The 26799-nt window shown below is 39.2% G+C and overlaps 2 protein-coding genes across 4 annotated transcripts in view; one reads left to right on the top strand and one right to left on the bottom strand.

Moving 5' to 3' along the window:
* Positions 1-8388, bottom strand: part of cnot10 (CCR4-NOT transcription complex, subunit 10) — a 40802-nt gene extending 32414 nt beyond the window's left edge. The window contains exons 1-2 of one of the 3 annotated variants that reach the window (XM_049583144.1): positions 3465-3504; positions 3306-3353 (exon numbers count right to left, since the gene is read on the bottom strand). In XM_049583144.1, the coding sequence (XP_049439101.1) occupies positions 3306-3321 (16 nt within the window). In that variant the 5' untranslated portion in view covers positions 3322-3353; positions 3465-3504. Of the gene's footprint in view, positions 1-3305; positions 3505-8248 lie in introns of those variants that run through there. The other 2 variants (XM_049583146.1, XM_049583145.1) reach the window with 2 other exon arrangements.
* Positions 8201-19500, top strand: calhm6 (calcium homeostasis modulator family member 6). The gene is made up of 2 exons (XM_049583205.1): positions 8201-8746; positions 17337-19500. The coding sequence occupies exons 1-2, from the start codon at positions 8201-8203 to the stop codon at positions 17778-17780; spliced, it is 990 nt and encodes a 329-aa protein (XP_049439162.1). The 3' UTR covers positions 17781-19500.
* Positions 19501-26799: the final 7299 nt, after the last annotated feature.

The raw sequence follows: 26799 nt of genomic DNA, 5'->3' as shown, positions 1-26799 counted from the left end.
TGTTTGCATTAACAAGCAGATGTACCAAGTAGCTAATAAAGTGACCACTGAGCATACATGACGAGATGGGTGGTGGTTAATTTGTGAAACTCAGTTAGGGCTGAAATGATTCCTCCAGTAACTCAAATAATTCGATTACTTAAAGGCCAAAGCCAAATGCCAAATTATTTGCCTCAAAGCTTCATTAAATCCAGTACAACTATACAGTGCGCTATGTTTCGCATGGATGGTTGTTGCACAGCGCACTTATGTTACTTTCGCTGTTGATAGCCTACACAGCTGTAACATAGATGTGAAGCACGGATAGCAAAAACAATGGAGGGAGAGTGACAAGGAAAGAGGGAGAAACAAAAAGAGGAGACACGCCAAAAAAACAATGAAAAGTGTCAAGAGAGGGATCATCACAAGTTAAAACAATAAGAAAACAGTTCAGTGTGTATTGCATAATGGAGTTAGCGTACCACAACAGCAAGTCCTCAATGCTACAACATCTAAGTAGAAAACATCCAGTGTTTGCATCAGTTCGCGGAATGGACCCGACACGACAAGAAATGTTAACATCACGTTTAATTGCATTTAACCTTAATCACCTAGCTGAGATTCATAATGCATGTAAAGAACGTACGTATAATATGGCTTTATAATGGCTGATCAATAACAGTTTTGTTAGAGAAAATAGCAACACATGGAAAATAAAATACTGTAGTCAATTTGTTAAAGCCTTGGCTTCATTTATGTCATTATGTTAGTCACACACACACATTAACACACGAGCACAACTTACTCATTCACGCACTCACACACACATGCGCCCCCTGAATCACTCTCAGACACACACACAGTAGAAAATGGAGCCTAAATGCACAAATTGAGAACAGCAGGTATATTAATTTGGACTACAGTAAGTAGAGTCAGCAGGTGTAAGGCACCCTGTTGACCACAGTAAATTAGTCTAAACTAGCCAGTAGTAGGATATTTACAGTATGATATTTATGAAGGCCTAGTAATAAATATCAAAAAAATAGATAAAATAAAACAATTAATTATACTCTAAAGTCAGAGGGTTCCACCATGTTCAACTGAGCAAGAACAAATTTGTTGCTCATTTCTCTCACTTCAAAGACTTTTATTCTTTTCTCTTTTATGTATTTCTCTTGCCTTTACATAACCATAAATGTACCTTTACATAAAGCCAAAGTAATTTAATGAAAATATGCAGTATTTCTTATCCGATTACTCGATTAACTGCCAGAATAATCAATAGAATACTTGATTACTAAAATAATTGATAGGTGCCACCCTACACTAAGAAATCTGACATTTAACGGCATCTCTCAATGTGATATCACATTTAATCCATTTAAAATCAATCTCTTTGAGTAACATTAACATCTCGTCCCAGTTAATCACGTGGGTGTGGACACTCCAATTGCCTTGTCAGCTATGCTAAATTTGTGCTAAATTTAGGCTCTCATGTCTATTTTGCAAGTGTTAGTGGTGCTTTTTGTGGTTGGCTTTGAACAGAGGTGGTGTGCAGTGGCAAGTTAGAACATCAGGATGAGGATATCAACTCACCAGTCTGTATACTCTCCTCCTGCTACTCATGCCAGCTAGGCCAGGTCAAGGTTTTCAAATGTAAACATCAGTGAACAATCGAGAAAGGATGGAAAAGATTGGCACAGTTGAACTTGCATCCTGCTAGCTGTTATACAGGTGTCAAATAATAAACTAGACAACCTCTGTGCCGCATTGGTTTCCAGCAGGATATCAGAAACTGTAATATCCTTTAATTTACTGAAACTTGGCTAAATCCTTGACAGCAGCATTCAACCAGGTGACTGATTTTCCATATGTTGATCTGACAGAACAGAGGACTCTGAGGGAGGAGTGTGCTTGATGGTGAATTAGGACTGATGTGATAGTGGTAATGTGAGGTGCTATCCTGTTCCTGCTGTTGATGATCTCACATACACCGTTCAGAGGTGGCACTGCCCGTGTTTGGGAGGAGTGACCATGCGGCTGTCTTGTTGGGTCAGGATGTGTGATCAGTTAAATCATTCCACAACAACAAACAAACAATGGATATCCAGAACAATCCGGGAACGTGGACAATTATAAAGCAGTAGCCAACAATGTAAGAAGACACAAAAAAGTGGGGATCCACCATATTGGATTTTTTGCCAGTATCCGATATGCCGACATATATCCCCTAATTTGACCGATAACCATTATCAAGCTTTTTTCCCTGCCTAATTTAAGTGATTATCAGGTCTCTCCTGTAGTGTAATTAGCATCATATTATGCATGCATTCTCTTATCGTGATTGCCCACCAGCAGATGGGGGCATGAAATACAATACTTTTCAATGTATGTAATATTCAGTCATTGTGCAAAATAAGAAAAAGCATGTTGGCCAATTCTCACAGTTCATGTTAAAGCCAGTATTGGCTGATACAGATGATATGCTGATATTATGGTGCATATCGTCCCTACAAAAAAGGACTAAATTCTATTCTGTCTGTCTATTTCATTACTGTCTTGTTGATTTTATTTCTTGTGTATTATCTTGAAATTTGTTTTGGCCTTATTGTCTGTTATCTTTACTTTGGTAACACTTTATAACATTTTAATTTGTTTCATTCTCCTTGTGTTTTAAATAGTCATAATTTTATTGTAAAGCACTTTGTAACTGTGTTTTGAAAGGTGCTAGATGAATAGTTTATTATCATTTTCTTTATTGTTATTATAATTTACAGAATACAAGTTAAGGGAGCTCATGGAATCACATTTAACTGGAGATGTACCTTGTAGAATTCCATGTGAAAAGTAAAACGACTGATTGATTGATTGATTGATTGATAGATAACACAGCCAACTGTTAGCATACTAAATTAACTTGCTCACTGGAATTACTAATCTACTTGCTCGATTGTATGTACACACCGAGTTTACCAAAGATGGTCACGACATTAACGATGGAGGTCTAAATGCATGTTGAGTTCGTTTATGCCTACGTTCGTTTATGCAACATTTCTCTGTCAAGGTTTCCCTGATCGTGTCTTGAGCCAACATGCATCTCAGCTAGGCTAACGTTAACTGGGACAGGGTTCACTTGGGTGGTTAGAGTGAGGCTACAGAGCTCAGCATAAGCTAATGAACGACTGATCTTCACATGAGTGATTCCCTTCAAAGTATATTACTAGTAATTTGACAAATTACATTAAAAGTGCATCCATTTAACGAGTTAAAGCTAGCTGAAATTGACCAGAACTAGCTATCTAGCTATCATTAGCTAACACACTCACCTGGATTTTCTGCCATTTCTGGGGCCTTTTCGAGGACAGTTGTATATCCTATATTTGTAGTTAGAATTATATTAGATTAAACTCCAATGAGTATCGGAAGAAACGTTAAAATTCGAGATGAATATTTAATCTCCAGCGCTTCACACAGAAGATACCAACCAAAAGCTGTGCTGTCTGGTCCGCTCTAAACAGATTCTTCTTCGCCGTTTGATGACAGTTTGGAACAAACTCGTTGTAAGAGAGCAGCGCCTCCTGCTGCCGTGTATATGTCAGGAAAAACAAGTTTTGACTAGTAATGTGAAAGAGGCATTTCAGATCATGTAATGCCACTTCTTTAACACAAAGACATTTCCAGTAATGTCAAGCTTTTCAAATTATTATTATTTACTGTATGCTTCTATAATTGCACACTTTGTATAACAATAAAGATATATATCTTGAAGATGGCTGTGTTTCATTCGAAAAGCCAGCTCTACAGCACAAAATTAACCCTCTTACACAAAGTGGAAATAAATTGCACTCGGGACAAACTTTCATTTAAAATATGCAGCCAACAGAACTGATTTTCATTTATTGTTTCTACATTCATCAGTGGCGTTGTTAGGCCTGGCCTGAGTGTCCAAGGCCTCAGCCCCAAATGTTTTATGAATAGCCCCAGATCTAAATAAGCTATATATATATATATATATATACATACATATGTATGTATATATGTGTGTGTGTGTGTATATATATATATATATATATATATATATGCTGTCATTTTGTTCATGCATGAAAGCCCTCAAAAACTGGGTTGCAGCGATATACTAGTTTTAAAGTGTACCGGGATATAAAAGTTGACAGTTATCGTTTCATGTACATTTGCTTATCCACAACATTGAAAAAAAATAAATAAATGCAACTGGATGTCGAATCTCCCCTTTGAGTTAGTTATTTTCTTTGGGGATACTTTTTACACATACTTTAATTTACAAAAGTTTCAATTTTTGTAATAAAACGTTTGTTCAACCAGATTAACCCTTCCATCTCCACTCTTTTAAGGGTCATTCTGACTGATAATAATATAAATTCTGTAATACCGTTATACTGTGAAAACATGAAACAAAAAAAGATAATAGTTACATTGTTATACTTTGCAACAAAATAGACATGATTATAATGTAAAGAGTCACTTATCAGACTACATTTTTACTAAAATTATCAGATATTTGGGTTTTTCTTGCTTAGACTTTGCTTTTTTCTTTTTTTTTAAAAAAGATTTTTTTTTTTTTACTTTTTGCCTTTAATGGAAAGGACAGATTTAAAATGGGGTGTGAGAGAGAGAGAGAGTGGGGGTTGACATGCAGCAAAGGGTTGCAAGTCAGAGTCGAACCTGCGACCGCTGCAGCGAGGCATCGCCTCTGTACATGGGGCATTGACACTATCCACTATGTTACCAACGCCCCGACTTTGCTTTTTTCAAAGTAACTTCCTCTGGCTTTAACAACAGCACTGCACATACAAGGCACTCGTTCCACAAGTTTTTTAAGGTACATGCCAGGAATTGCATTCCAAGCCTTCTTAAGTTCATCAATGATAGACTGAATGATAGACGCACTTTTCTGACTGATCGATCCAATTCGTCCCAGACAAGCTCAATTGGCGAGAGGTCTGGAGACTGAGGGGCCCAAACCATCTTTCGAAGAACACCTTCCTCTTCTTTTTTGTCTAGGTAACCCTGACAGAGCTTGGAAGAATGCTTAGGGTTATTATCTTGCTGCAAAACAAACTTTCGACCCACAAGTCTTGGGCCAGATGGAACTGCATGATGCTGGAGGATGGAGTGGTACTGTACCTTCTCACGATAAGCTTTACTTCAAACAAATATCCTACTCTATCACCTGCAAAACATCCCCATACCATGGTGCTACCACCTCCATGCTTTATTGTGGTTGTTACGCATGATGCTTAAAGGTGTTCACCAGTTTGTCTACGGACATAGACTCCGCGATTTGAACCAAATAGTTCAAACTTGCTTTCGTCGGTCCAGTTTACTTTTGCACTGAAGTTGTGACTTGCAAATCATCTCAACCCTAAAACTAAGCCTTTGTGTTTTTTTGTTAACATTTATTCAGCAATTCCAAATGTTTGGCCTGTATTGGCCTTGCTTCCAATGTTTGGGCCTGAAGTGTACATAATCATTTATTAGTTAAATATATTTTCTAATATTAATCTAATTTTTCAAAGTAACTAAAGCAGACAGATACATTCAATGGAGTAAAGAGTACAATATTTTCCTCTGAGATGAGGAGTAGAAATGTAAAGTAACAAAAAGTACAAGAACCCCATAATTCTCTAAATTTTAATGATAGCAGTTGCAAAGTATTCTGTTTATACTCAATACTAATTACTAACAAATACTAATATTTTTAACATCACAATTCATAATTAATCTGGCAAATGAAATCGGTGTTAAGCAAGCTACTTTGAAAATGTAATGAGCTAAGCTACCAGCTACTCTATATCAAAATTAAGTTTCACAACACTGAAGCCATCTCCAGAGAAATGTAGCAAGCTAAGCTACGTGAAAATGGCAAAAGTAACTTGCTACTTGCAAAGCTACTTTTATTTGTTCACTTTGTCAAATCAGTATTTTCTCAGTGATCAGAAAAACTGTCAGCCAAACAAATAGGCTGGCAAAAAAGTTAAACTGTTTATTATAAACTAACAAAGTTAAATTAAAACTTTATTTTTTCTTTGAAGATTTTGTGACATTTGAACATGTCCTCCAATAACATGACATCATCAGTAGGCCTATTGCTCTCTCTCTCTCTCTCTCTCTCTCTCTCTCTCTCTCTCTCTCTCTCGCTCTCTCCTCTTCCTACTTAATGCATTTCTCTGTCGTGGCCTCTTTCAGTAGGCTTTCTGGTTCTGTTAGTAATTCATAAACACATTTCCTAAATATATTTGTCACTCAATAAAACTATAATAATTAAAAGACAGTAATATAAACAATAACAAATAACAGACCTAAATGAAAATGTTTCTTTTTTTGGGACATTAGAACATGAACATGCAAATAACACGTGACATCAGTATGCCACACTCTCTCTCCTCTCTTCCTTCTTAATACTGTTCCGTCTCTCTGGCTCTTTTCTTGGCCCTTGTTGTGTCTATTTCTCTGGTGTCCACTGCAAATCTACTAAGACATGTGAGAGACATGTCAAGAAGCCAATATCAAAAGCAGCAAGTGGAATAAACTGAAGGATTATTATGTGATGACATAAGGAAGTGCCTCCTCGTCTACATGCATGGTGTGGTGCTGGTGTCAGTCACATTACTTATCCTCAGTTTCATTATCCTTACTTTCATCCAGACCTACGCAGAAATACAGTCCACTGCACTTCAGAGCTTTTGCTAGGAAAAAGAGCTTGTTACTTTTGTGGACCATGCTCTCGGTCAATTAATCAACTTCACTACTGAAAAACTATTTGACTCAGAAAGTAGACATGTCACCACTACGCCACTGAGAAATTTAGTTAAGTTAGTCACTACTTGTTTTGACGCTACTGCCCAACACTGAATAAAATATATAAAAAAACAGTTTCACACTTTCCTCGCCTCACTATTATTTTAAATTTGCCAGCCACTGCCAGAATTTTTGATCATATTCACAAATGTTTCAAGACCCACAGAATAATTTGTTCTATGAATATGTAAACAGTATATACATCAAACTAAAGACCAGACCTTCTGTTTTTATATACACACAAAACCGTTTTATTCTATCTTATTCCATTCCCTTCTTTTGGACATAGCAATACTGTTCTGTTCCACAAGATGTGTAACAGCGCCCCCTATCTTATAACAGTGAAAACACGGATTGCTGGAATATCTCGTCAAAAGCCCCTTTTACACTGCCAGATTTTCGGCAAGCTGCGAGCATTTAGACACACAGAGCCGGATTGGTGAGTTGATCCGAAGTGTTCCATTTTCTGCCGCGTAGAGGTAAACATATTGGCGGAACCTTTTTGGTTTAAAAAGAACGAGGTGCCCTTCCACCACGGGAGAGGCTGTTGGCGACTTGTGGGAGGAGCTATTGATGACGCTGCACGTGCCCATCACATGCTGGGCTACACGTTTTGTTACTTGCTCACGCCCCCCATTGCCCTGAAAAAGGCACAATCTAAACAAAAGCAGACAGGCGGCATTTTGCCGCACTCCCCAATTTTGTTTTTATACTGCCAATGCTGAAAGAAGACTGATTGGGCTTTCCTGCAAATGTGCACAATTCCTGTTTAAAAAGGGCTAATGGCAGGGATAGCCTAATGGTAAGGGTAAATAAGGTGCCAGAGTGCATACAAAGCAAAATAGAGGTTGTTCGGAGAAAAAAAAAATCCCAGGTGAGAATCCCCCCGGACTCCCCTACAGAGGTCCAAGTAAGCCTCCAATGTCCTCAACTCCTAAAAACACCCCTGACATTCATTAATCATAATCTAGTTATAATGAGTAGGCTAGTAGTGGTTCAGCGGAGGACAGCATGCAAATCAAAAACTTTTTCCATATCTCAGTCATCGACAGGCAGTCATTTCCTATAAAAGTTTTTTTTGTTTAATCAAACCTTTTGGTTGTAGCCTATCTGGGCATCGTGTCTATCCAAAGATGACATTAATACTGCAGTGAATGCGTGCTCACTACCACTGTAGCTCTAAGTGCAAACACACACTCTCACACACCGAGGTCAGAGTAGCCCACTGTTAGTGTCCTCCTGTTGACTTATTTAAAGGAACTAGTGACACTTGCGGGTGCTGCTAACAGAAGGGGGGTGGGGCAGGGAGGTGCATATTGACGAAAGACATAAAAAGGAGAAGTGAAAGTACAGTTTCAGTAGATGTGTCAAACGGCAGTGAGAGATGGATAAGTTTAAGACGGTTCTGAATATTGCAAACAAACAGACTAACCTTAGCTTCGGGTTGGTAGCCTTGCTAACAGCAGGGGGGGAGCACATCTTCTCCTCTGTGGTGTTCAAGTGCCCCTGCAATGACTTAAACTTCGTCTACGGCATGGTGTTCCTGCTTGTGCCCGCTTTGGCTCTCCTGCTGCTGGGTTACATCCTGAGTAAGAAGACGTGGAAGGTGATGACGGGTCTGTGCCAGCGCAGGGCCAACCTGTGCCGCCGGAGGAGGCTGACTGCCGCCCTGACGGCGTTCTTCCAGATCAGCACCACCGCGTTGGTGGCGCCTTCCAGCTGGATTGCTGTTGCTCTGCTCAACGGGAATTACTATGAGTGTGCGATGACCGGGACCAACTTGAGCGCTTACAACAAGCTTCTGTGTAGAGATAAGAACTCTGAGGTCAAGTGTGAGGAGGAGCTGCACAGATTTCCGTGTATGAAAGGCAGCAGTGAGCTGCAGGCTGTCAGAGAGGATGTTCTGCTCACTTTGAAAGCGCAGTCTCAGGTCAGTGCTCATGTGCTGATTCTCCTTTCAGCATCAACTCATTCTAACCAGGGGAGCTTGACTTTATGAGATCAAAGGTAACGAAGTAGTTAAAAGGTTTTTTTTTAACCGTTTGATGAATTCTCCTAGCAGACTGGTGAGGTGGTGTAGCCTAATGATGACAAAATTACCCTGTCATACTGCATAACAACACTGTAGGCCTTGGGATGCAAGACAGATATTTTGATGAAGTGAAAACAGATCAAAATCAAGTTGTGTTAAGGGTTGACAGCATCACTTTTTAATCATCATCCACAATCATGATCCCAATTATCCGTTTTTAGATTTTGATTAAACTGCAAAAGTCATATAATGACGCGATGGAGCATTAAAGGGATAGTTCAGATTTTTTGAAATGTGGTTGTATGGCATACTTATCCATAGTCAGTGTATTATTTAAAACAGATGTCAGACGGCACACCCCCGGTTGGGAGAAGCAGGCTGGAGTCCCACATGAAAGCTGAGCAGTCTACTGCTGTGCAAAACGTTTTTTTAGCCACCTATATAAAGGACCACCTAAATAAAAAAATCAATTTTACTTTAAGCGTATGCTATGTTGAGAGTATTTTCATTGTGTTTTTTTTTTTTTTTTTTTTTTTTTTAAGTATTTAATTTAACCCCTTTTTAACCAGGTATGTCCTGTTGGGATCAACAATCTTTTTTTCAAGGGAGACCAGGCCAAGACAGTAGCATACGAAAAAGTTGCAGCCAAGCAACAACACAATAAAAACATCAAAGGTATACAGTAACATGTAGAAGTATTAGAACACCTATGCACAATGACAAGAACCAACCAACTCTTTCATCTTTGTACTCATGAGAGCTTTAAAATCAGGCAGAGAGACCAATTCACGTAGTTTCAACTCTTTATGAAGATTATTCCAAGTGAGAGGAGCATCTTCAAGCTTTACCTTTCCATCAGACAGCCCATCCCAATGAGAAAGCTGTTACGGACTTTCATCTATGCTGTCATCAAAGCCACCAGACTCCACTGACAAAAACATCATTTTAGCACACTGAACACAGGAGCTGCTGGTCTACTGCTGCTTTAATCAGTTGTTAGTTTGTATTATTGTGCGACTTCAGTGAATCTGAACTAACCCTTTTAAACACCAAAGTCACACAATAACATAAACAACATAACTGTTCGAGGCAGCTGTGGATCAGCAGCTCCTGTGTTCAGCAATGTTAAACCCTGTTTTACTCAATAGGAAAACAGTTGGAAGTCACTGTCTGACATTAAGGTGAAGCAGTGAAAAGACTCAGTATAGCATACAGTAAAACTGACATTGATTTTTTTAGAAGGGACTTTTGTGGGTGGCTAAAATAAGGTTTGTTGCTGCTGACCCCTTAGCAGCAGTAGATTGCTTAGCTTCCATGTCAGACTCCAGCCTGTGTCTCCAAACTGGGAGCGTACCAGCATGTACTGTTTGTAATATATGGTCTATGCATAAGTACCCCACATAACCCACTTCAAAAAAGCTGAAGTAAACCTTCAAGTAGTCTAAATGATGTCACCTTTTAAAAAGACCTACATGTGAATGTAAATATGAAGCATAAGTACTGAGAGCTTGTAGGCTTGTAACAAGTGTCAGACCTTGTGAACTAGATAAAAAAGAAATGATATCTAGAGAACAATATTGTGTAGGCAGAATATCGGCATGTCATCGGTATCGGCCAATATCAGCTTTAAAATGAACTATCAGAATCAGCCAACATGCTTTTTCTTATTTTGCACAATGAATGAATATTTCATACAATGAAAAGCATTCTCCATCATGTTTCCATCTGCTGGTGGGCCATCACAATAAGAGTATGCAGGCATAATATGATGTTAATTCCACTACAGAAGAGACTTGATGATCACTAAAATTAGGTGGGGGAAAAAAGTGGATATAGTGATATCGGTTATCGGTCAAATGAGTTGTTATATATCGACATATTAGGTATCCGCAAAAAAATACAATATTGTGCATCCCCATGGGCGGATCTACCGGGGTGGCATAGGGTGGCAAATGCCACTCTAAAAGAAAGCCATGCCACCCCTGCTGCCACCCCAGTTGGCTGCAACGAATTCAAAGAAAAGTTATGGCCAATTTGACATTTACGAGCGTGAATCTCCAATGTCCGACTGCTATGAATGCAGCACGAGATAACGTCACAGCGGCAAGAGACTGCTTTGTTTGGAAAATTGAGTGGGGCCAGAGGGGTAGCCTATTCCAGAAAGAGGGTTTAGTGAAAACTCTGAGTATGTTAACCCTGAAATGAGGGAAACTCTGGGTTTTCAGTTCCAGAAAGAGAGGTAAATCAAACTCTGAGTCAATCACCATGGCAACTGAGTCTGTGAACCTAACCTGCTCGCTGGTTAGGTTTTTCTCTGTCTCCTCCCTCTTACACGCTGTTTCATTTCCTCATTCATTCAGTCCCTGTCAAAGCTTGTATCGAAGTGCATTCATTAGCGGAGATTTACGAAACTCAAACTGGGTTTATGAAAAATAGACATATTAGCTGCAATATTAGACTTATATTAGACCTTTTGGATTATTCGGACACAGTAGACTCTGAAGCACTCATTTTATTCCTAGACTTTTATAAAACCTTCGACACTATTGAACACAACTTTCTCTTGCATTCCCTCCAAACTTTTGGCTTTGGTAATAGGTTCATTGATATTGTCTCCATGTTCTATAATGACATTAACAGCTCAGTGATTGTTAACTTGAGTACTTCTAAGAGATTTCAGATTAACAGAGGTGTTCGGCAAGGCTGCCCCATCTCACCCTTCATATTTATTTTAGTCACCGAATTATTGTCAATCCACATTAAAAATGATATAAACTTTAGAGGAATTTTGATTTTTGGCAAGGAATTAAAACTTTCCCAATTGGCAGACGATACTACTATTTTCTTAAGAGATAAGGACCAAGTATCTATTTCCATTAATTTGATCAACCAGTTCTCCAGTGCCTCGGGCCTTAGATTAAACATGTCGAAATATGAAATTTTATCCATCCATGACTGTGAATACTCTTCAATTGAAAACATTCCTGTTAAAGATTCGGTCAAATATCTGGACATTTATATAACGAAAAATTATATAACCAGACAGCACCTCAACTTTTCCAATAGAATTAAAAAAACAACCTCAATTTTTAATCTTTGGTTGCAAAGGGACCTTTCAGTGCACGGAAGAGTTGTACTATCTAAAGCAGAAGGTCTGTTGCGCCTTGTATATCCCTCCCTATCCTTATTTGTAAACAAATTGACAGCCACACAAATTAATAAAATATTCTTAAACTTTATTTGGAAAAATAGATCACACAAAATTAAAAAAGAAGCTCTTTCAAATCACAGAGATGAAGGAGGCCTTGAAGTGTTGAACTTCAATGATGTTGTTAATACCTTTAAAATCAATTGGCAAAGGAGATGTTTGTTGGATCGAGACTCGATCTGGTACTTTAGTCCGAACCATATCTTTAACCGATTTGGGGGCCTATCCTTTCTTTTAAAGTGCAACTTTCTACCCAACAAATTACCAATCATTCTGTCTAAATTCCATCAACAAGCCCTTTTAGCCTGGAAGTTATCCTATGTCCACAATTTTTCACCACACAAAACCTTCCTTTGGAAGGTCCATGTCTTTATGTCTTTGATCTATAGCCTAGTCTATATGTTTTAAATCTTCCTATTTTTCAGTTGCTGCCTCCTATGTTTTTCCCCATCACATTAAATATGAGCAAATATATTATTATATATTATGAATATAATGTAATGTATCACCAGCCTGATATACAGTCAGATTCTAACACTTTATCTTCATTAAGAAAATGTAAGTGTAAGTGTATGTAAAATGCAAGTCTGATAAATGATGAATAAACGGACAACACTGAATAAAACTTTTTTTTATTAACTTTATGGTTAACTTATTTACACTTTCCTCGCTCTGACTCAGGCTCTTCTTTTAAAGATAAACGTGCACCGTCTGCTACACATGCATTAATATCTCTACATCCACTGGATTAAAATGGAGGCGCTGTCTTTTATTTACCTGTTGCCATGGTGAATCGTGGAGTCGGAGCTCCATTGATGATGGCGTTTTATTGTCGGCTTAACTCAGAGTGAACATACTCAGAGTTGACTGAACTAACTCAAATCAGCTGTTCTGGAACCGGTAACTCAGAGTTTCCCATCTTGGGGTAAATCAACTCAGAGTTCAGGGTTAGACTCAGAGTTTGTTGAACCTCCTTCAACACTTACTCCTAATATGAACTGTTTCACATGAAATCTCAAATGCAAGACACTGATTGCATGAGATTAAGTTTGTCTGTATGAGTTTGTAAATGGCAGCTTGTGCCCTTATGTAGTGTGAACATACTATTTCTCATCAAACTGTGATAACTGTGATTAAATTCAGCATATACAGTACAGGCCAAAAGTCTGGACACACCTTCTCATTCAATGCGTTTTCTTTATTTTCATGACTATTTACATTGTAGATTCTCACTGAAGGCATCAAAACTATGAATGAACACATGCGGAGTTATGTACTTAACAAAAAAAGGTGAAATAACTGAAAACATGTTTTATATTCTAGTTTCTTCAAAATAGCCACCCTTTGCTCTGATTACTGCTTTGCACACTCTTGGCATTCTCTCCATGAGCTTCAAGAGGTAGTCACCTGAAATGGTTTTCCAACAGTCTTGAAGGAGTTCCCAGAGGTGTTTAGCACTTGTTGGCCCCTTTGCCTTCACTCTGCGGTCCAGCTCACCCCAAACCATCTCCATTGGGTTCAGGTCCGGTGACTGTGGAGGCCAGGTCATCTGCCGCAGCACTCCATCACTCTCCTTCTTGGTCAAATAGCCCTTACACAGCCTGGAGGTGTGTTTGGGGTCATTGTCCTGTTGAAAAATAAATGATCGTCCAACTAAACGCAAACCGGATGGGATGGCATGTCGCTGCAGGATGCTGTGGTAGCCATGCTGGTTCAGTGTGCCTTCAATTTTGAATAAATCCCCAACAGTGTCACCAGCAAACACCCCACACCATCACACCTCCTCCTCCATGCTTCACAGTGGGAACCAGGCATGTGGAATCCATCCGCTCACCTTTTCTGCGTCTCACAAAGACACGGCGGTTGGAACCAAAGATCTCAAATTTGGACTCATCAGACCAAAGCACAGATTTCCACTGGTCTAATGTCCATTCCTTGTGTTTCTTGGCCCAAACAAATCTCTTCTGCTTGTTGCCTCTCCTTAGCAGTGGTTTCCTAGCAGCTATTTGACCATGAAGGCCTGATTCGCGCAGTCTCCTCTTAACAGTTGTTCTAGAGATGGGTCTGCTGCTAGAACTCTGTGTGGCATTCATCTGGTCTCTGATCTGAGCTGCTGTTAACTTGCGATTTCTGAGGCTGGTGACTCGGATGAACTTATCCTCAGAAGCAGAGGTGACTCTTGGTCTTCCTTTCCTGTGTCGGTCCTCATGTGTGCCAGTTTCGTTGTAGCGCTTGATGGTTTTTGCGACTCCACTTGGGGACGCATTTAAAGTTTTTGCAATTTTCCGGACTGACTGACCTTCATTTCTTAAAGTAATGATGGCCACTCGTTTTTCTTTAGTTAGCTGATTGGTTCTTGCCATAATATGAATTTTAACATGTGTCCAATAGGGCTGTCGGCTGTGTATTAACCTGACTTCTGCACAACACAACTGATGGTCCCAACCCCATTGATAAAGCAAGAAACTCCACTAATTAACCCTGATAAGGCACACCTGTGAAGTGGAAACCATTTCAGGTGACTACCTCTTGAAGCTCATGGAGAGAATGCCAAGAGTGTGCAAAGCAGTAATCAGAGCAAAGGGTGGCTATTTTGAAGAAACTAGAATATAAAACATGTTTTCAGTTATTTCACCTTTTTTTGTTAAGTACATAACTCCACATGTGTTCATTCATAGTTTTGATGCCTTCAGTGAGAATCTACAATGTAAATAGTCATGAAAATAAAGAAAACGCATTGAATGAGAAGGTGTGTCCAAACTTTTGGCCTGTACTGTACGTCTGCCATATGTTGCCACCCCTCAAAAATTCCTGCCCCCCTCTTGCCATCCCATAAATGTTTTTCTAGATCCGCCCCTGTGCATCCCTAATATTGTGATGATGTGCAAAGGCAGATGTGGTCTGAGTTTGGCATCTGTCCGTTTGTATTGTGAGTTCAGATTAAGTTTTTTGAGGGGTTTTTTTTTTTAGTTCAGATTCAGTATTTTCTCTGGAAACATTTTTGGGTTCATATGTTTTATTGTATGTTTTATTGATCTGACATGCCCTTGTGTTTTTAAAAGTTTACCTCCACCATCTGTGCCCTTTCTTATTATGTGCAGAGGTCATGTTTCAAATTCAGACCCCCCCAAAAAAACACTTTCTGTATACAGAGAAATTCACCACCAAAGAAAGAGTCACCTAAGGCCAACTCAAAGTTTCCAAGTCCACTTGTCCGTGTGACGTAATTCTCATCATCCACCCATGTGCACAAGGGTCTGCACAGACCAGGGGAGATTGCTCTTAGACAACAAGGGAGGGTGAACTTCCCCTAAAATTTCATAGAAGAAATGGTCAAATACGCACTATTGAATTTACATTAAGATAAGAATTTACATTGCATTAAACGCGCGCTAGGATGCGTTTAACATCGTGACTATGAACCCCTTCGTGATTGACAGCACTTTGGAAATACACACCAGCATCGTTGCATTTCGAGCTCAGTCCCATGCGGATATTTATATATACACATGTTTAGTGTGACAGTTGTTTTGTCAGTGAATCTTGTGAGTTGTAATGGAGCCAAATTATGTGCCGTTAACTTTGTTAAATGTCGCTGCTGTCCCCGGTTTTATATGAGAAGAGGAAAAGATCGGTAGTTGCTAGGCTAATTTATACAATGTAAAATGCCATAGGCTTGTGCTAATAACATTAGCATGTTGTATTTGTGGGGAAAATGTGTCCAGATAAAGACAACTGTTTGTATGTGAATGCTGCGAGTTACAGTGAAGCTGATTTCTGTACTTATGTTTGCAATTGTCTCTATTAGGCCATGTTTAATGTGTGTTTTGAATCAACTAAACTTTACAGCACTTAACAGAAACCTCGGCTGCTGACTAGTGTTTTGGAGGTGTAACTGCAGAGTGACACAGACACACCACTGCACAAGTAAAAATGCTCACAACGACGTAGGTGACGTGCGTCGGCTACGTCGTTGTGAGTTGGGTCTACGCACAACCATAAATCTTGCTTGACAGAGTGCCGTCCGGAGTTCTTTATTTCTATAAGCGATATAGCTTATTTTCACTGTTTGTACAGTACACACACATCACCCACTGTAAACAAGGGTTAGGGTGTTTAAACCCATCTTAAAATCTTTGAGGTGTGTTTTGCTGTGGTACTATGGCATGAGTGTGGTTGAAAAATGGCTTCAATTAAATGTTCCTTTTATAAGTTACTGCCTCACTACAGTATGACAAATTTTATGATATAAACTTAAAGTGAGTTTCCCCTCGTTTGAAAGACCAGCAGCCGCCACTGGCACAGAGTCCCTATGCAGACATCCGTGTGCAGCCCATTTGTTTTTGACTATGTAGACTGTAGGCATAGCGAGGTAAGCCCCAACTGTGCATGCTCCGATCAAAGTTGCTCAGAGGCTCATGAAGGCAAAATAGTTCAACTGCTATATATAAAACAACTTGGATGACCCAGGGATTTTTGGCACCACTTTCACCCTATGCAGCCAATAGAGCATGGGCACTAGAGACATATGAAATGAATATAACTGCGTGCATGTCCACGTGACTTGCAGATGTCCGTGGATGATCAGTGCCGAAAGTATGTCCAAGCCTTCAGCGTTAACATGTTGACATGTCCTTTCAGTCCTTCAGTTTAGACTAATTTTTGTTGTCAGTTGGAACCATTAACATGTAGTAATAGTTGCGTAACATGTTGCTCTTGTTATTTTACTCTTTCATTTCACCTATTAATGTGCAACAGATATCTAAGTGACTTTAAAGGTTCCATATTGTAAAAAGTCAGTTTTCAGCAGGTTTAGGTGCTACATGAATACTATTGAAGTATCACAATGCTCAATCCACAGAGAAATGCACACCATCTGTATTCAGAAACTGTGCCTTTAATCAATCGGTAAGGACTCCCGTAAAGTTGTGATGTCACAACTACACTATATAAAGGTAGAAACTACTGCTAAAGTGCCATTACAGTCATTCCCTGACTGCAGTGACGGTGCAGAGACCCTAATAGCGTAGATGTGAAAGACCCAGAAGCAATGACCAATTAAAGCAGACTGGGCTTTTTCAGGAGGCAGGCTTAAAGAGACAGGCACTAAAAGGGAGTGTTTCAGACATATTACAGACTTATTCAGGCAGACAGTGTGAAAAAAAATAGTAGTAGAAACCACAAATACAATACAGATATGAACAAGAAAATGAATATAATATGGGACCTTTAACACCGCGTTTATACCTGACTGGAAATCCATATTGTGTGTGACCACAGATTATGGGCTGGCTGCTCATCGCTTCTGTCATGTTGTCCAACCTGCTGCTGACCTGTGTGGCTCGCTGTACCTCCCCCATCAGCTACCTGCAGCTCAAGTTCTGGAAAGCATATGCTCAGGAGGAGAGCAACCTGTTTGATTCATATAGCACTAAACATGCCAAAGAGCTCGCTGAGAGGAACCTGAAGAGCTTCTTTAACCAGACACCACCTGAAAACATCATCACCCCTTCCAACAAAGCCTGGGAGAAGATCTCCTCTCTCTACAAGTTCAGCACCAAAGATCACTACTATAGCACCCTACACCGGTACGTGGAGGATTGTTTAGAGACTGATGACGAGACATTGAGGATGATGAGGATGGCTTCTGTCAAGTCAAGCGAGCCTGCTGATGACACCCCTGCTGTTCTTGATTTCGTAGATGATGGCAGGATTGCTCTGTGATGATTTTTTTTTTTTTTTTTGTATGAACATTTTTATTGATTTTTTTTTCACAAATAATACAAATAAAAACAAACAAATTAAACAACAAAACAAAACAAACAAAAACACAGACCACCACACTGACACCTTTCAACAGTCAAGCACTACAAATCACTGACAGCATCACACCAACAAATCAACCATCAATTCACAGACATCCAGTCGGTAAAAGGGCTCCATGTAAGTATATATTGATCCAATTTATCCAGTAGGGAGTATGTCACCCTCTTGTAAGCAGCTAGTTGTGCCATGATTGTAGTCCGTTCTTCAAAGGGGGGTGTATCCGTTTAGCTGTTGTGAGAGCCAAAATAATCCACCTTTTCTCGAAACACGAAAAGTCATTGTCCTGAAGCTCAGTGGTCGATCCCAAGATAGACAGTTTTGCAGAGATTTGGAACTTTTTGTGCAGGACTTCAAATATAATCTGATGGATGTTATTCCACCAGTCCTTAAGTGCTGGACATGTCCAGAGTATATAGAGGCACCACTTCCGTCACATCTCCAGCAAGAGTCTACTGGTATTAATTTCCATTTATAAAGTTGCTGTGGTGTCTGATGCCATCTATGTATTATTTTCAGTTGAATAAACCTATTACCCATTTCTTTGTACATTGTATTAATGTTATTTAAACATGACTTCCAATCTTCAGGAGATATGTCTACCCCCATGTCCCCTGCCCAGTGTTTCTTAACCTTGAGCAAAGGGTCACATAGTTGTTCCTGTAATAAACCATTGATCTTAAGAGTAATGCCCCTACCTGAACTTGATCTAATCAGCAGTTCTTCAAATGGGCTGCCCGTAGGACAGGTAAGCGGGCCTCCTAACCATTTAGACAGGGCACTATACATTTGGACATACTTCCAATATTGATTATGTGGTAATTTGTATATATCATATTGCGGTAAACCTAAACTAGATTATAATTCATTTGAAAGGCTCGTTCTTAGTCTTTTACATCCGACCTGGAAAACCTCGCAGCCACTTTTATTTGTTATAGTGTACCGTGCTCCTGGCCTGTATTCTGAATTTGTATCTGAATTCTCAGAGTTTTTATCCAGTTTAGTTCTTAAATCAGATAAAGTTATTATTGTAGGCGATTTTAACATTCATGTCGACGTTGATAATGACTCCCTGGCTACCGCGTTTATCTCATTATTAGACTCCATTGGCTTCAGTCAGGGTGTACATGAAACCACTCACTGTTTTAACCATACCCTCAATCTAGTTCTGACGTATGGAATTGAAATTGATAATCTAAAAGTCTTTCCACAGAATCCCTCGCTATCGGATCATTATCTGATTACTTTTGATTTCTTTTTACTCGATTACACGCCACTCAGCAACAGTTACTATACTAGATGTTTATCAGATAGTGCTGTCGCAAAATTTAAGGAAAAGATTACTCTGTCATTAAATTCAATACCAAGTCCCTCAGTAACAGAGGTTTCCTGTACCGACTTTGATCATTTTGTCGATAGCGCTGTAGGCTCGCTGCGAACAACACTTGACTCTGTAGCTCCTCTTGAAAAGAAGTTAAAAAAGCAAAGAAAGTTCGCTCCTTGATATAACTCTCAAACCCGTAAGTTAAAACAAATATCGCGAAAATTTGAAAGGAATTGGCGATTAACCAAACTGGAAGAATCTCGTTTAATCTGGACAGACAGTCTCAAAACTTATAAGAGGGGCCAGAGCAAACTATTACTCAGCATTAATAGAAGACAATAAGAACAACCCCAGGTTTCTTTTCAGCACTGTAGCCAGGCTGACTGAGAGTCAGAGCTCTATTGAGCCTTGTATTCCTTTAGCCCTTAGCAGTAATGATTTTATGAGCTTTTTTAATGACAAAATTCTAACTATTAGAGGCAAAATTCATGACCTCCTGTCCTCAGATAGTACCTATCTAACCTCAAACACAGCTGTAAAACCTAATATATATTTAGATTGCTTCTCCCAATTTCTCTTCAAGAATTGACCGCAGTGATTTCTTCATCTAAATCATCAACGTGTCTCTTAGACCCCATCCCAACTAGGCTACTTAAGGAGGTCTTTCCTTTAGTTAACACTCATATATTAGATATGATCAATATATCCTTATTAACAGGCTATGTACCACAGTCTTTTAAGGTAGCTGTAATTAAACCTCTCCTAAAAAAGCCCACCCTGGATCCAGAGGTGTTAGCCAACTATAGACCAATATCTAATCTTCCCTTTATGTCAAAGATCCTTGAGAAAGTAGTCGCAGACCAGCTGTGTGATTTTCTCCATGATAATAATTTATTTGAGGAATTTCAGTCAGGATTTAGAGTGCATCATAGCACTGAGACAGCACTAGTTAAAATTACAAATGACCTTCTGATTGCTTCAGACAAAGGACTTGTCTCTGTACTTGTTTTATTAGATCTTAGTGCGGCGTTTGACACAACTGACCATCAAATTCTACTGCAGAGACTGGATCACTTAATTGGCCTAAAAGATTCTGCACTGAGCTGGTTTAAATCTTATTTATCTGATCGTTTTCAGTTTGTTCACGTTCATAATGAATCATCCTTACGTACCAAAGTTTGTTTTGGAGTTCCATGAGTTCTATGCTCGGACCAATCCTATTTACTCTATATATGCTTCCTTTAGGTAACATCATTAGAAATCACTCTATAAATTTCCATTGTTATGCGGATGATACACAGTTGTATTTATCTATGAAGCCAGAAGAAAGTAATCAATTAACTAAACTCCATAACTGCCTTAAAGACATAAAAACCTGGATGAGCACCAATTTCCTGATGTTAAATTCAGACAAAACTGAAGTTATTGTTCTTGGCCCCAAACAACTCAGAGACTCTTTATCTGATGACATAGTTTCTCTCGATGGCATTGCTGTGGCCTCTAGCACTACCATAAGAAACCTCGGAGTAATATTTGATCAAGATTTGTCTTTTAATTCTCATTTAAAACAAACCTCACGGACTGCATTTTTTCATCTGCGTAATATTGCGAAAATTAGGCCTATCCTGACCCGAAAAGATGCAGAAAAATTGGTCCACGCTTTTGTTACCTCAAGGCTGGATTACTGTAACTCTCTATTATCAGGTAGCTCTAGTAAGTCCTTAAAAACTCTCCAGCTAATTCAGAATGCAGCAGCACGTGTACTATCAGGAACTAAGAAACGAGATCATATTTCTCCTGTTTTAGCTTCTCTGCACTGGCTCCGTGTAAAATCCAGAATTGAATTTAAAATCCTACTGTTAACTTATAAAGCTCTAAATGGTCAAGCTCCATCATATCTTAGAGAGCTCATAGTGCCTTATTATCCCACCAGAACACTGCGCTCTGAGAACACAGGGTTACTCGTGGTCCCTAAAGTCTCCAAAAGTAGATCAGGAGCCAGAGCCTTCAGCTATCAGGCTCCTCTCCTGTGGAATCATCTTCCTGTTACGGTCCGGGAGGCAGACACCGTCTTCACATTTAAGACTAGACTTAAGACTTTCCTCTTTGATAAAGCTTATAGTTAGGGCTGGCTCAGGCTTGCCCTGTACCAGCCCCTAGTTAGGCTGACTTAGGCCTAGTCTGCTGGAGGACCCCCCTATAATACACCGGGCACCTTCTCTCCTTCTCTCTCTCTCTCTCTCTCTCTCTCTCTCTCTCTCTCTCTCTCTCTCTCTCGTATCCTATTACTGCATCTTGCTAACTCGGCCATTCTGGATGTCACTAACTCGGCTTCTTCTCCGGAGCCTTTGTGCTCCACTGTCTCTCAGATTAACTCATATCGCAGCGGTGCCTGGACAGCGTGACGTGTGTGGTTGTGCTGCTGTCGTGGTCCTGCCAGATGCCTCCTGCTGCTGCCATCATTAGTCATTAGTCATACTTCTACTGTTATTATACACATATGACTATTGTCACACTTGTATACTGCCAGATATTAATACATACTTTCAACATATTGTACCGCAGTAGCCAGAACTATAACTATAATATTATTACTTTCAATAATGTTGTTGTAAGCTACTGTCATTACCTGCATCTCTCTCTCTCTCTCTCTCTCTCTCTTTCTCTGTCTCATTGTGTCATGTGGATTACTGTTAATTTGTTATGCTGATCTGTTCTGTACGACATCTATTGCACGTCTGTCCGTCCTGGAAGAGGGATCCCTCCTCAGTTGCTCTTCCTGAGGTTTCTACCGTTTTCTTTTCCCTGTTAAAGGGTTTTTTTGGGGAGTTTTTCCTTATCCGCTGCGAGGGTCATAAGGACAGAGGGATGTCGTATGCTGTAAAGCCCTGTGAGGCAAATTGTGATTTGTGATATTGGGCTTTATAAATAAAATTGAATTGAATTGAATTGAATATCCACTATTTGGTTTAAGCTTAAAAAGTGCTTGGAATTGCTATCATATAGATGTAAAATATAGGTTATCCCTGTTTTTTTGCCAAATACTCCAATTAACTGTTTTTTTTTCCAATTAGAATTTGCTTGTTATTCCATAGAGGCACATGAGGGGATTTCAAGAAGTGTCAACGGCCCGCTCTATGCAGTTTATGCCACATTAATTTAGTGTTAGCGATAATAGGGTTATCATTCTGTAATGGCAATTTTGTGCTAAGTAACTCAGACCAAGGGGACAGCCCCCCACTTACTTTAGCCTCTATTTGGAACCAACTTGGCTTATCTCCTGCCTTGTCATTAGGTAACCATATTCTTATGTGCTTCATATTGAAAGCCCAGCAATACCATCTGAAGTTGGGAAGAGAAAATCCCCCTCTCTTTGTGTGGGCCTGTAATTTCTTTATTCCTAAACAGTGATGTGAATTGCCCCAGAGAAAATCTACAATAAGAGTGTCAAAATCTCTAAAGTAGGACTCGGGAATATTCAGAGGAAGGTGAGATAGTATGTGATAAATGACATCATTTTTCCCCCAGAGCGAAAGGTGGATTTTAGTCCACCTACCAAAATCTGATTTCATTTTCTGAAGCAGTGGGTTGATGTTCTCTCGGACCATATCTTTATAATCAGGAGTTATTCGAGGGTAGATGGGCAATAGCCTGATATAGGCATGGCCTCAGATTTGTTCCAATTGATGCGATATCCAGATAGCAGTATGAACTCTTCAATACAGTTTAATAAAGTGGGTACGGATTTTTCTGGTTGCGTTAATAGTACTAACATATCATCTGCATACAGTAAAAGTTTAAGAAGGATACTGTCCACTGTGATCCCATGTACAGTACAGGCCAAAAGTTTGGACACACCTTCTCATTCAATGCGTTTTCTTTATTTTCATGACTATTTACATTGTAGATTCTCACTGAAGGCATCAAAACTATGAATGAACACGTGGAGTTATGTACTTAACAAAAAAAGGTGAAATAACTGAAAACATGTTTTATATTCTAGTTTCTTCAAAATAGCCACCCTTTGCTCTGATTACTGCTTATATATATATATATATATATATATATATATATATATATATATATATATATATATGTGTGTATATATATGTATATATATAAGGCTATCATACAAGGTGCCACCTGCTACTCAGATTTTATATATATATATATATATATATATATATATAGCATCATCTCGTTCAGTATCTTGCTCAAGGATGCTTTGACATGCAGTCTGGAGGGGCCAGGGATCGAACCGTTGATCCTCTGATCACAACCGCCCATTATTTATCTATGAATTAATTAATTAATTAACTTACTTATTTATTTATTTTATCTTACTTACTTATTTATTTATTTATTTACTTTTTCTTCCATATCGCTCAGCCTAAATAGATACTACCAGCAGGGATATTCAACCCTAATGCATCTAGCTCAACGGACAGATGATAAATGCCCTACCACTGTACTGGATGAGTGTCACTAAGAGGATTAGAGATTACATGGAGATCTTTGAGAGTATACTGACCAGCTGTATTTCCGCTGTAGGCAGTAGATGAATGATGCTCTGGATCACTGCTATATACAAACGGCACATCTATGGCGCAGTGATGCCATCCGCATATGAGAGGGCGACCATGCGGCCATCTCGCTGAGCTCAAAATGAGTTGCCAACTACTATGCATGCCCTTACTGTGCAAGAGATCAGGAAATGGTCAGGCTGATTAGAGGCTGCCCTACGGTCTACTCTACATGACTAGGACTGAGGCACGTTCCCGGCGCTGTCTCATGGATGACATTGTAGAATTAGTATATGTATCTGTGGCTCAAAATACATTAAAGTGATTACGACCAGGAGCCATGATAACCAGAAACGAGCGGTGTGTCATTGACACAGAACTGCAGTCACTACCAGTGTTTCATAAATATAGATTTTACAGCATGACTTTGAGGAGAGTAGGTAGTGACACATGTGACTGAAAAGTTTTTTTCTTTCTTCTGGCTCTGATTTAACAATTCGGGAAGAGATTTTTCGAGAGCTGAATTGTACGCTTGCTCTATTCATTCACTGGGGTACCCTCGTGAAAGGAATTTAGATTTCATGTCCATTGATTTTTCTATGAAATCTTGCGTGATCTGGCATACTCTCCTCAGTCTATAGAACTGGCTTTTAGGCAAACCTTTTTTAAGTGGCATGGGATGTGCGCTAGTGGCCAATAACAACGTGTTTCTGTCAATATCTTTATGGTACAGAGTAGTAGCCAATCCCCCATCGTTAATCATTGCCCATATGTCAAGAAAATGTACTCTCTCTTTGCTGAATTCACAGGTGAATTTTAGATTATTCTTAAAACCGTTAAGCAAGTTAACAAAGTTGTTGAGTTCCTCCAGATCACCTTGAAAGGTGCAGAATATATCATCAGTGAATCTGTAGTATTTCAACAGTTTGGGAAAATACCTGTTTTTTTCCGGGTGGAAAATAAAATTTCAAGACTGTTGGAAAACCATGTCAGGTGACTACCTCTTGAAGCTCATGGAGAGAATGCCAAGAGTGTGCAAAGCAGTAATCAGAGCAAAGGGTGGCTATTTTGAAGAAACTAGAATATAAAACATGTTTTTAGTTATTTCACCTTTTTTTGTTAAGTACATAACTCCACGTGTTCATTCATAGTTTTGATGCCTTCAGTGAGAATCTACAATGTAAATAATCATGAAAATAAAGAAAACGCATTGAATGAGAAGGTGTGTCCAAACTTTTGGCCTGTACTGTATATCTAAATTATTCCCAGTTTCTGCGCTAAAGGCTCCACGGCAAGCACGAACAAGCCCGTCTAATATTATCGGAGCTATAGCGATTTGGGATGAAGCCTGATTGGTCCATGTGAATTATACTTCCAATGACTTTTGACAAGTAAATTGCTATATCTTTGCTAAGATCTTTTTATCGCAGTTGATTAATGAAATAGGTCGATATCCACTAGGGTCTAAATCGTCTTTCCCCTTTTTGTGGATGAAAGATATAACTGCAGTGTGCATCTGTGATAATGTTTTAAGCATTGTCTATATTAGGGTTAGACCAGTTTGCTGACACTACATGGATTATACTGAGAACCGCAGCAGGACTATACTGGTCCACCACAATCGATCACACAAATGTACACACAGATGTATAATGTATGAAATATATATTATATAATAAATGTGTGTGAGCTTTTTTCTTAACATTTAGGGGTACACATATTAAAGGGATAATTCAGTTTTTTTGATGTGGGGTTGTATGGGTTACTTTTCCATAGTCAGTATATTACATGAAGTAGATATTAGTTGGCATGCCCCTAGTTTAGAGAAGCAGGCTGGAAGCTAAGCAATATACTGTTTTGGATGGGGGTCAGCAAACAAAACGTATTAACAAAATAAGTGATCTAGGCAGTGGTAGACCAGCAGCTCCTGTGTTCAGCAAAGGAAATCACTGTTTTTCTTCCGGTCGGCAGACAGATGGAGTAGATGTGTTTAGAGATGGGTATTGTTAAGATTTTAATGGTACTACTACTACTACTAATCCGGTATTTTAACGGTACTCTTATCGATACTTTTTGAGGAAGAAAAAAACAAATTAAGAACATAAATTGCTTTATTTTAGTTTTTTAACAAAACATTTTACTTTTTACAACTTGAAATGTAAAATACATAAAATAATAGTGTTGTCATGGTACCAAAATTGGGACCCACGGTACGATACCAGAGAAAGTATCACGGTTCTGAGTAGTATCACAATACCACAGCAAAAATTAGGCAGATGTGCCTTTTGTCATTTATAAAAAGACAAATCACTTTTCTATAATACATCACTGATATTTCAATGGAATAAATTACTTATTGACTTATTCATACTTCAAAAACAGCATCAATAAGTGATTAACATAGGGGGGATCAAAATAAAATAAATAAATAAAATAAAAATCAACCAGCCACCCTCCTCCCCTGACAAGTTAAGAACAGTCCCTTCATAAGTAAAGAACAATCCCTAAAGTGCGCTGAGGTTTGTGGACCGTTACCTGCCACAAAGAGTAATGTGAACGGTTCATTTCTCCTCTGACACATCACATACCTGTGTGCCGTCACGGCTCGGCTGTTCAGGTACTTCTGGACAGTCATAACACCAACAAAGAGGAAACTACTGGACCTGGAGCCAGGCTTCTCCGTTGCCAGTAAGCCGTTATCTTGCGCCGCAGAGCACTATGGCGGCTGTATTTGACAGGAATACGTATTCCTGCCCGTGTCTGTGACCCCTGTTCAACCCACAACCAACAGGATTCTGCTGCTGGTTGAAATCTGTACTCGCACAGCATGCTCCTGAATGATTTCTTTTACTTGCACAAAACTATTTTTAGTTGCAAATGCAGTAAATTGCTCGCACCGTAGAGCTCTGTGGAAAACAAATCACTGTAGCATATATAAACAAATCTAGTCTACAAGTAAAAATATTAGGTATTCTAGGTATGTTAGGTATTCTAGGTATTTTATATGGTGATGTAACATTAATCACTATGGATATATAGACCAGAGGGGGGAAAATCCCACGCACCTAGCCCA

Source organism: Epinephelus fuscoguttatus, linkage group LG8, assembly GCF_011397635.1.
Source record: "Epinephelus fuscoguttatus linkage group LG8, E.fuscoguttatus.final_Chr_v1".
NCBI classification, from domain to species: domain Eukaryota; kingdom Metazoa; phylum Chordata; class Actinopteri; order Perciformes; family Serranidae; genus Epinephelus; species Epinephelus fuscoguttatus.
This window is presented reverse-complemented; position numbering and strand designations above follow the sequence as displayed.

What these genes read in the sequence shown, in the direction of transcription:
- calhm6 (XM_049583205.1), top strand. Translation starts at nt 8,201, where the DNA reads ATGGATAAGTTTAAGACGGTTCTGAATATTGCAAACAAACAGACTAAC. An exon ending in CTTTGAAAGCGCAGTCTCAG is followed by an intron (nt 8,747 to 17,336) that starts GTCAGTGCTCAT and finishes GTGTGACCACAG; the next exon opens with ATTATGGGCTGGCTGCTCAT.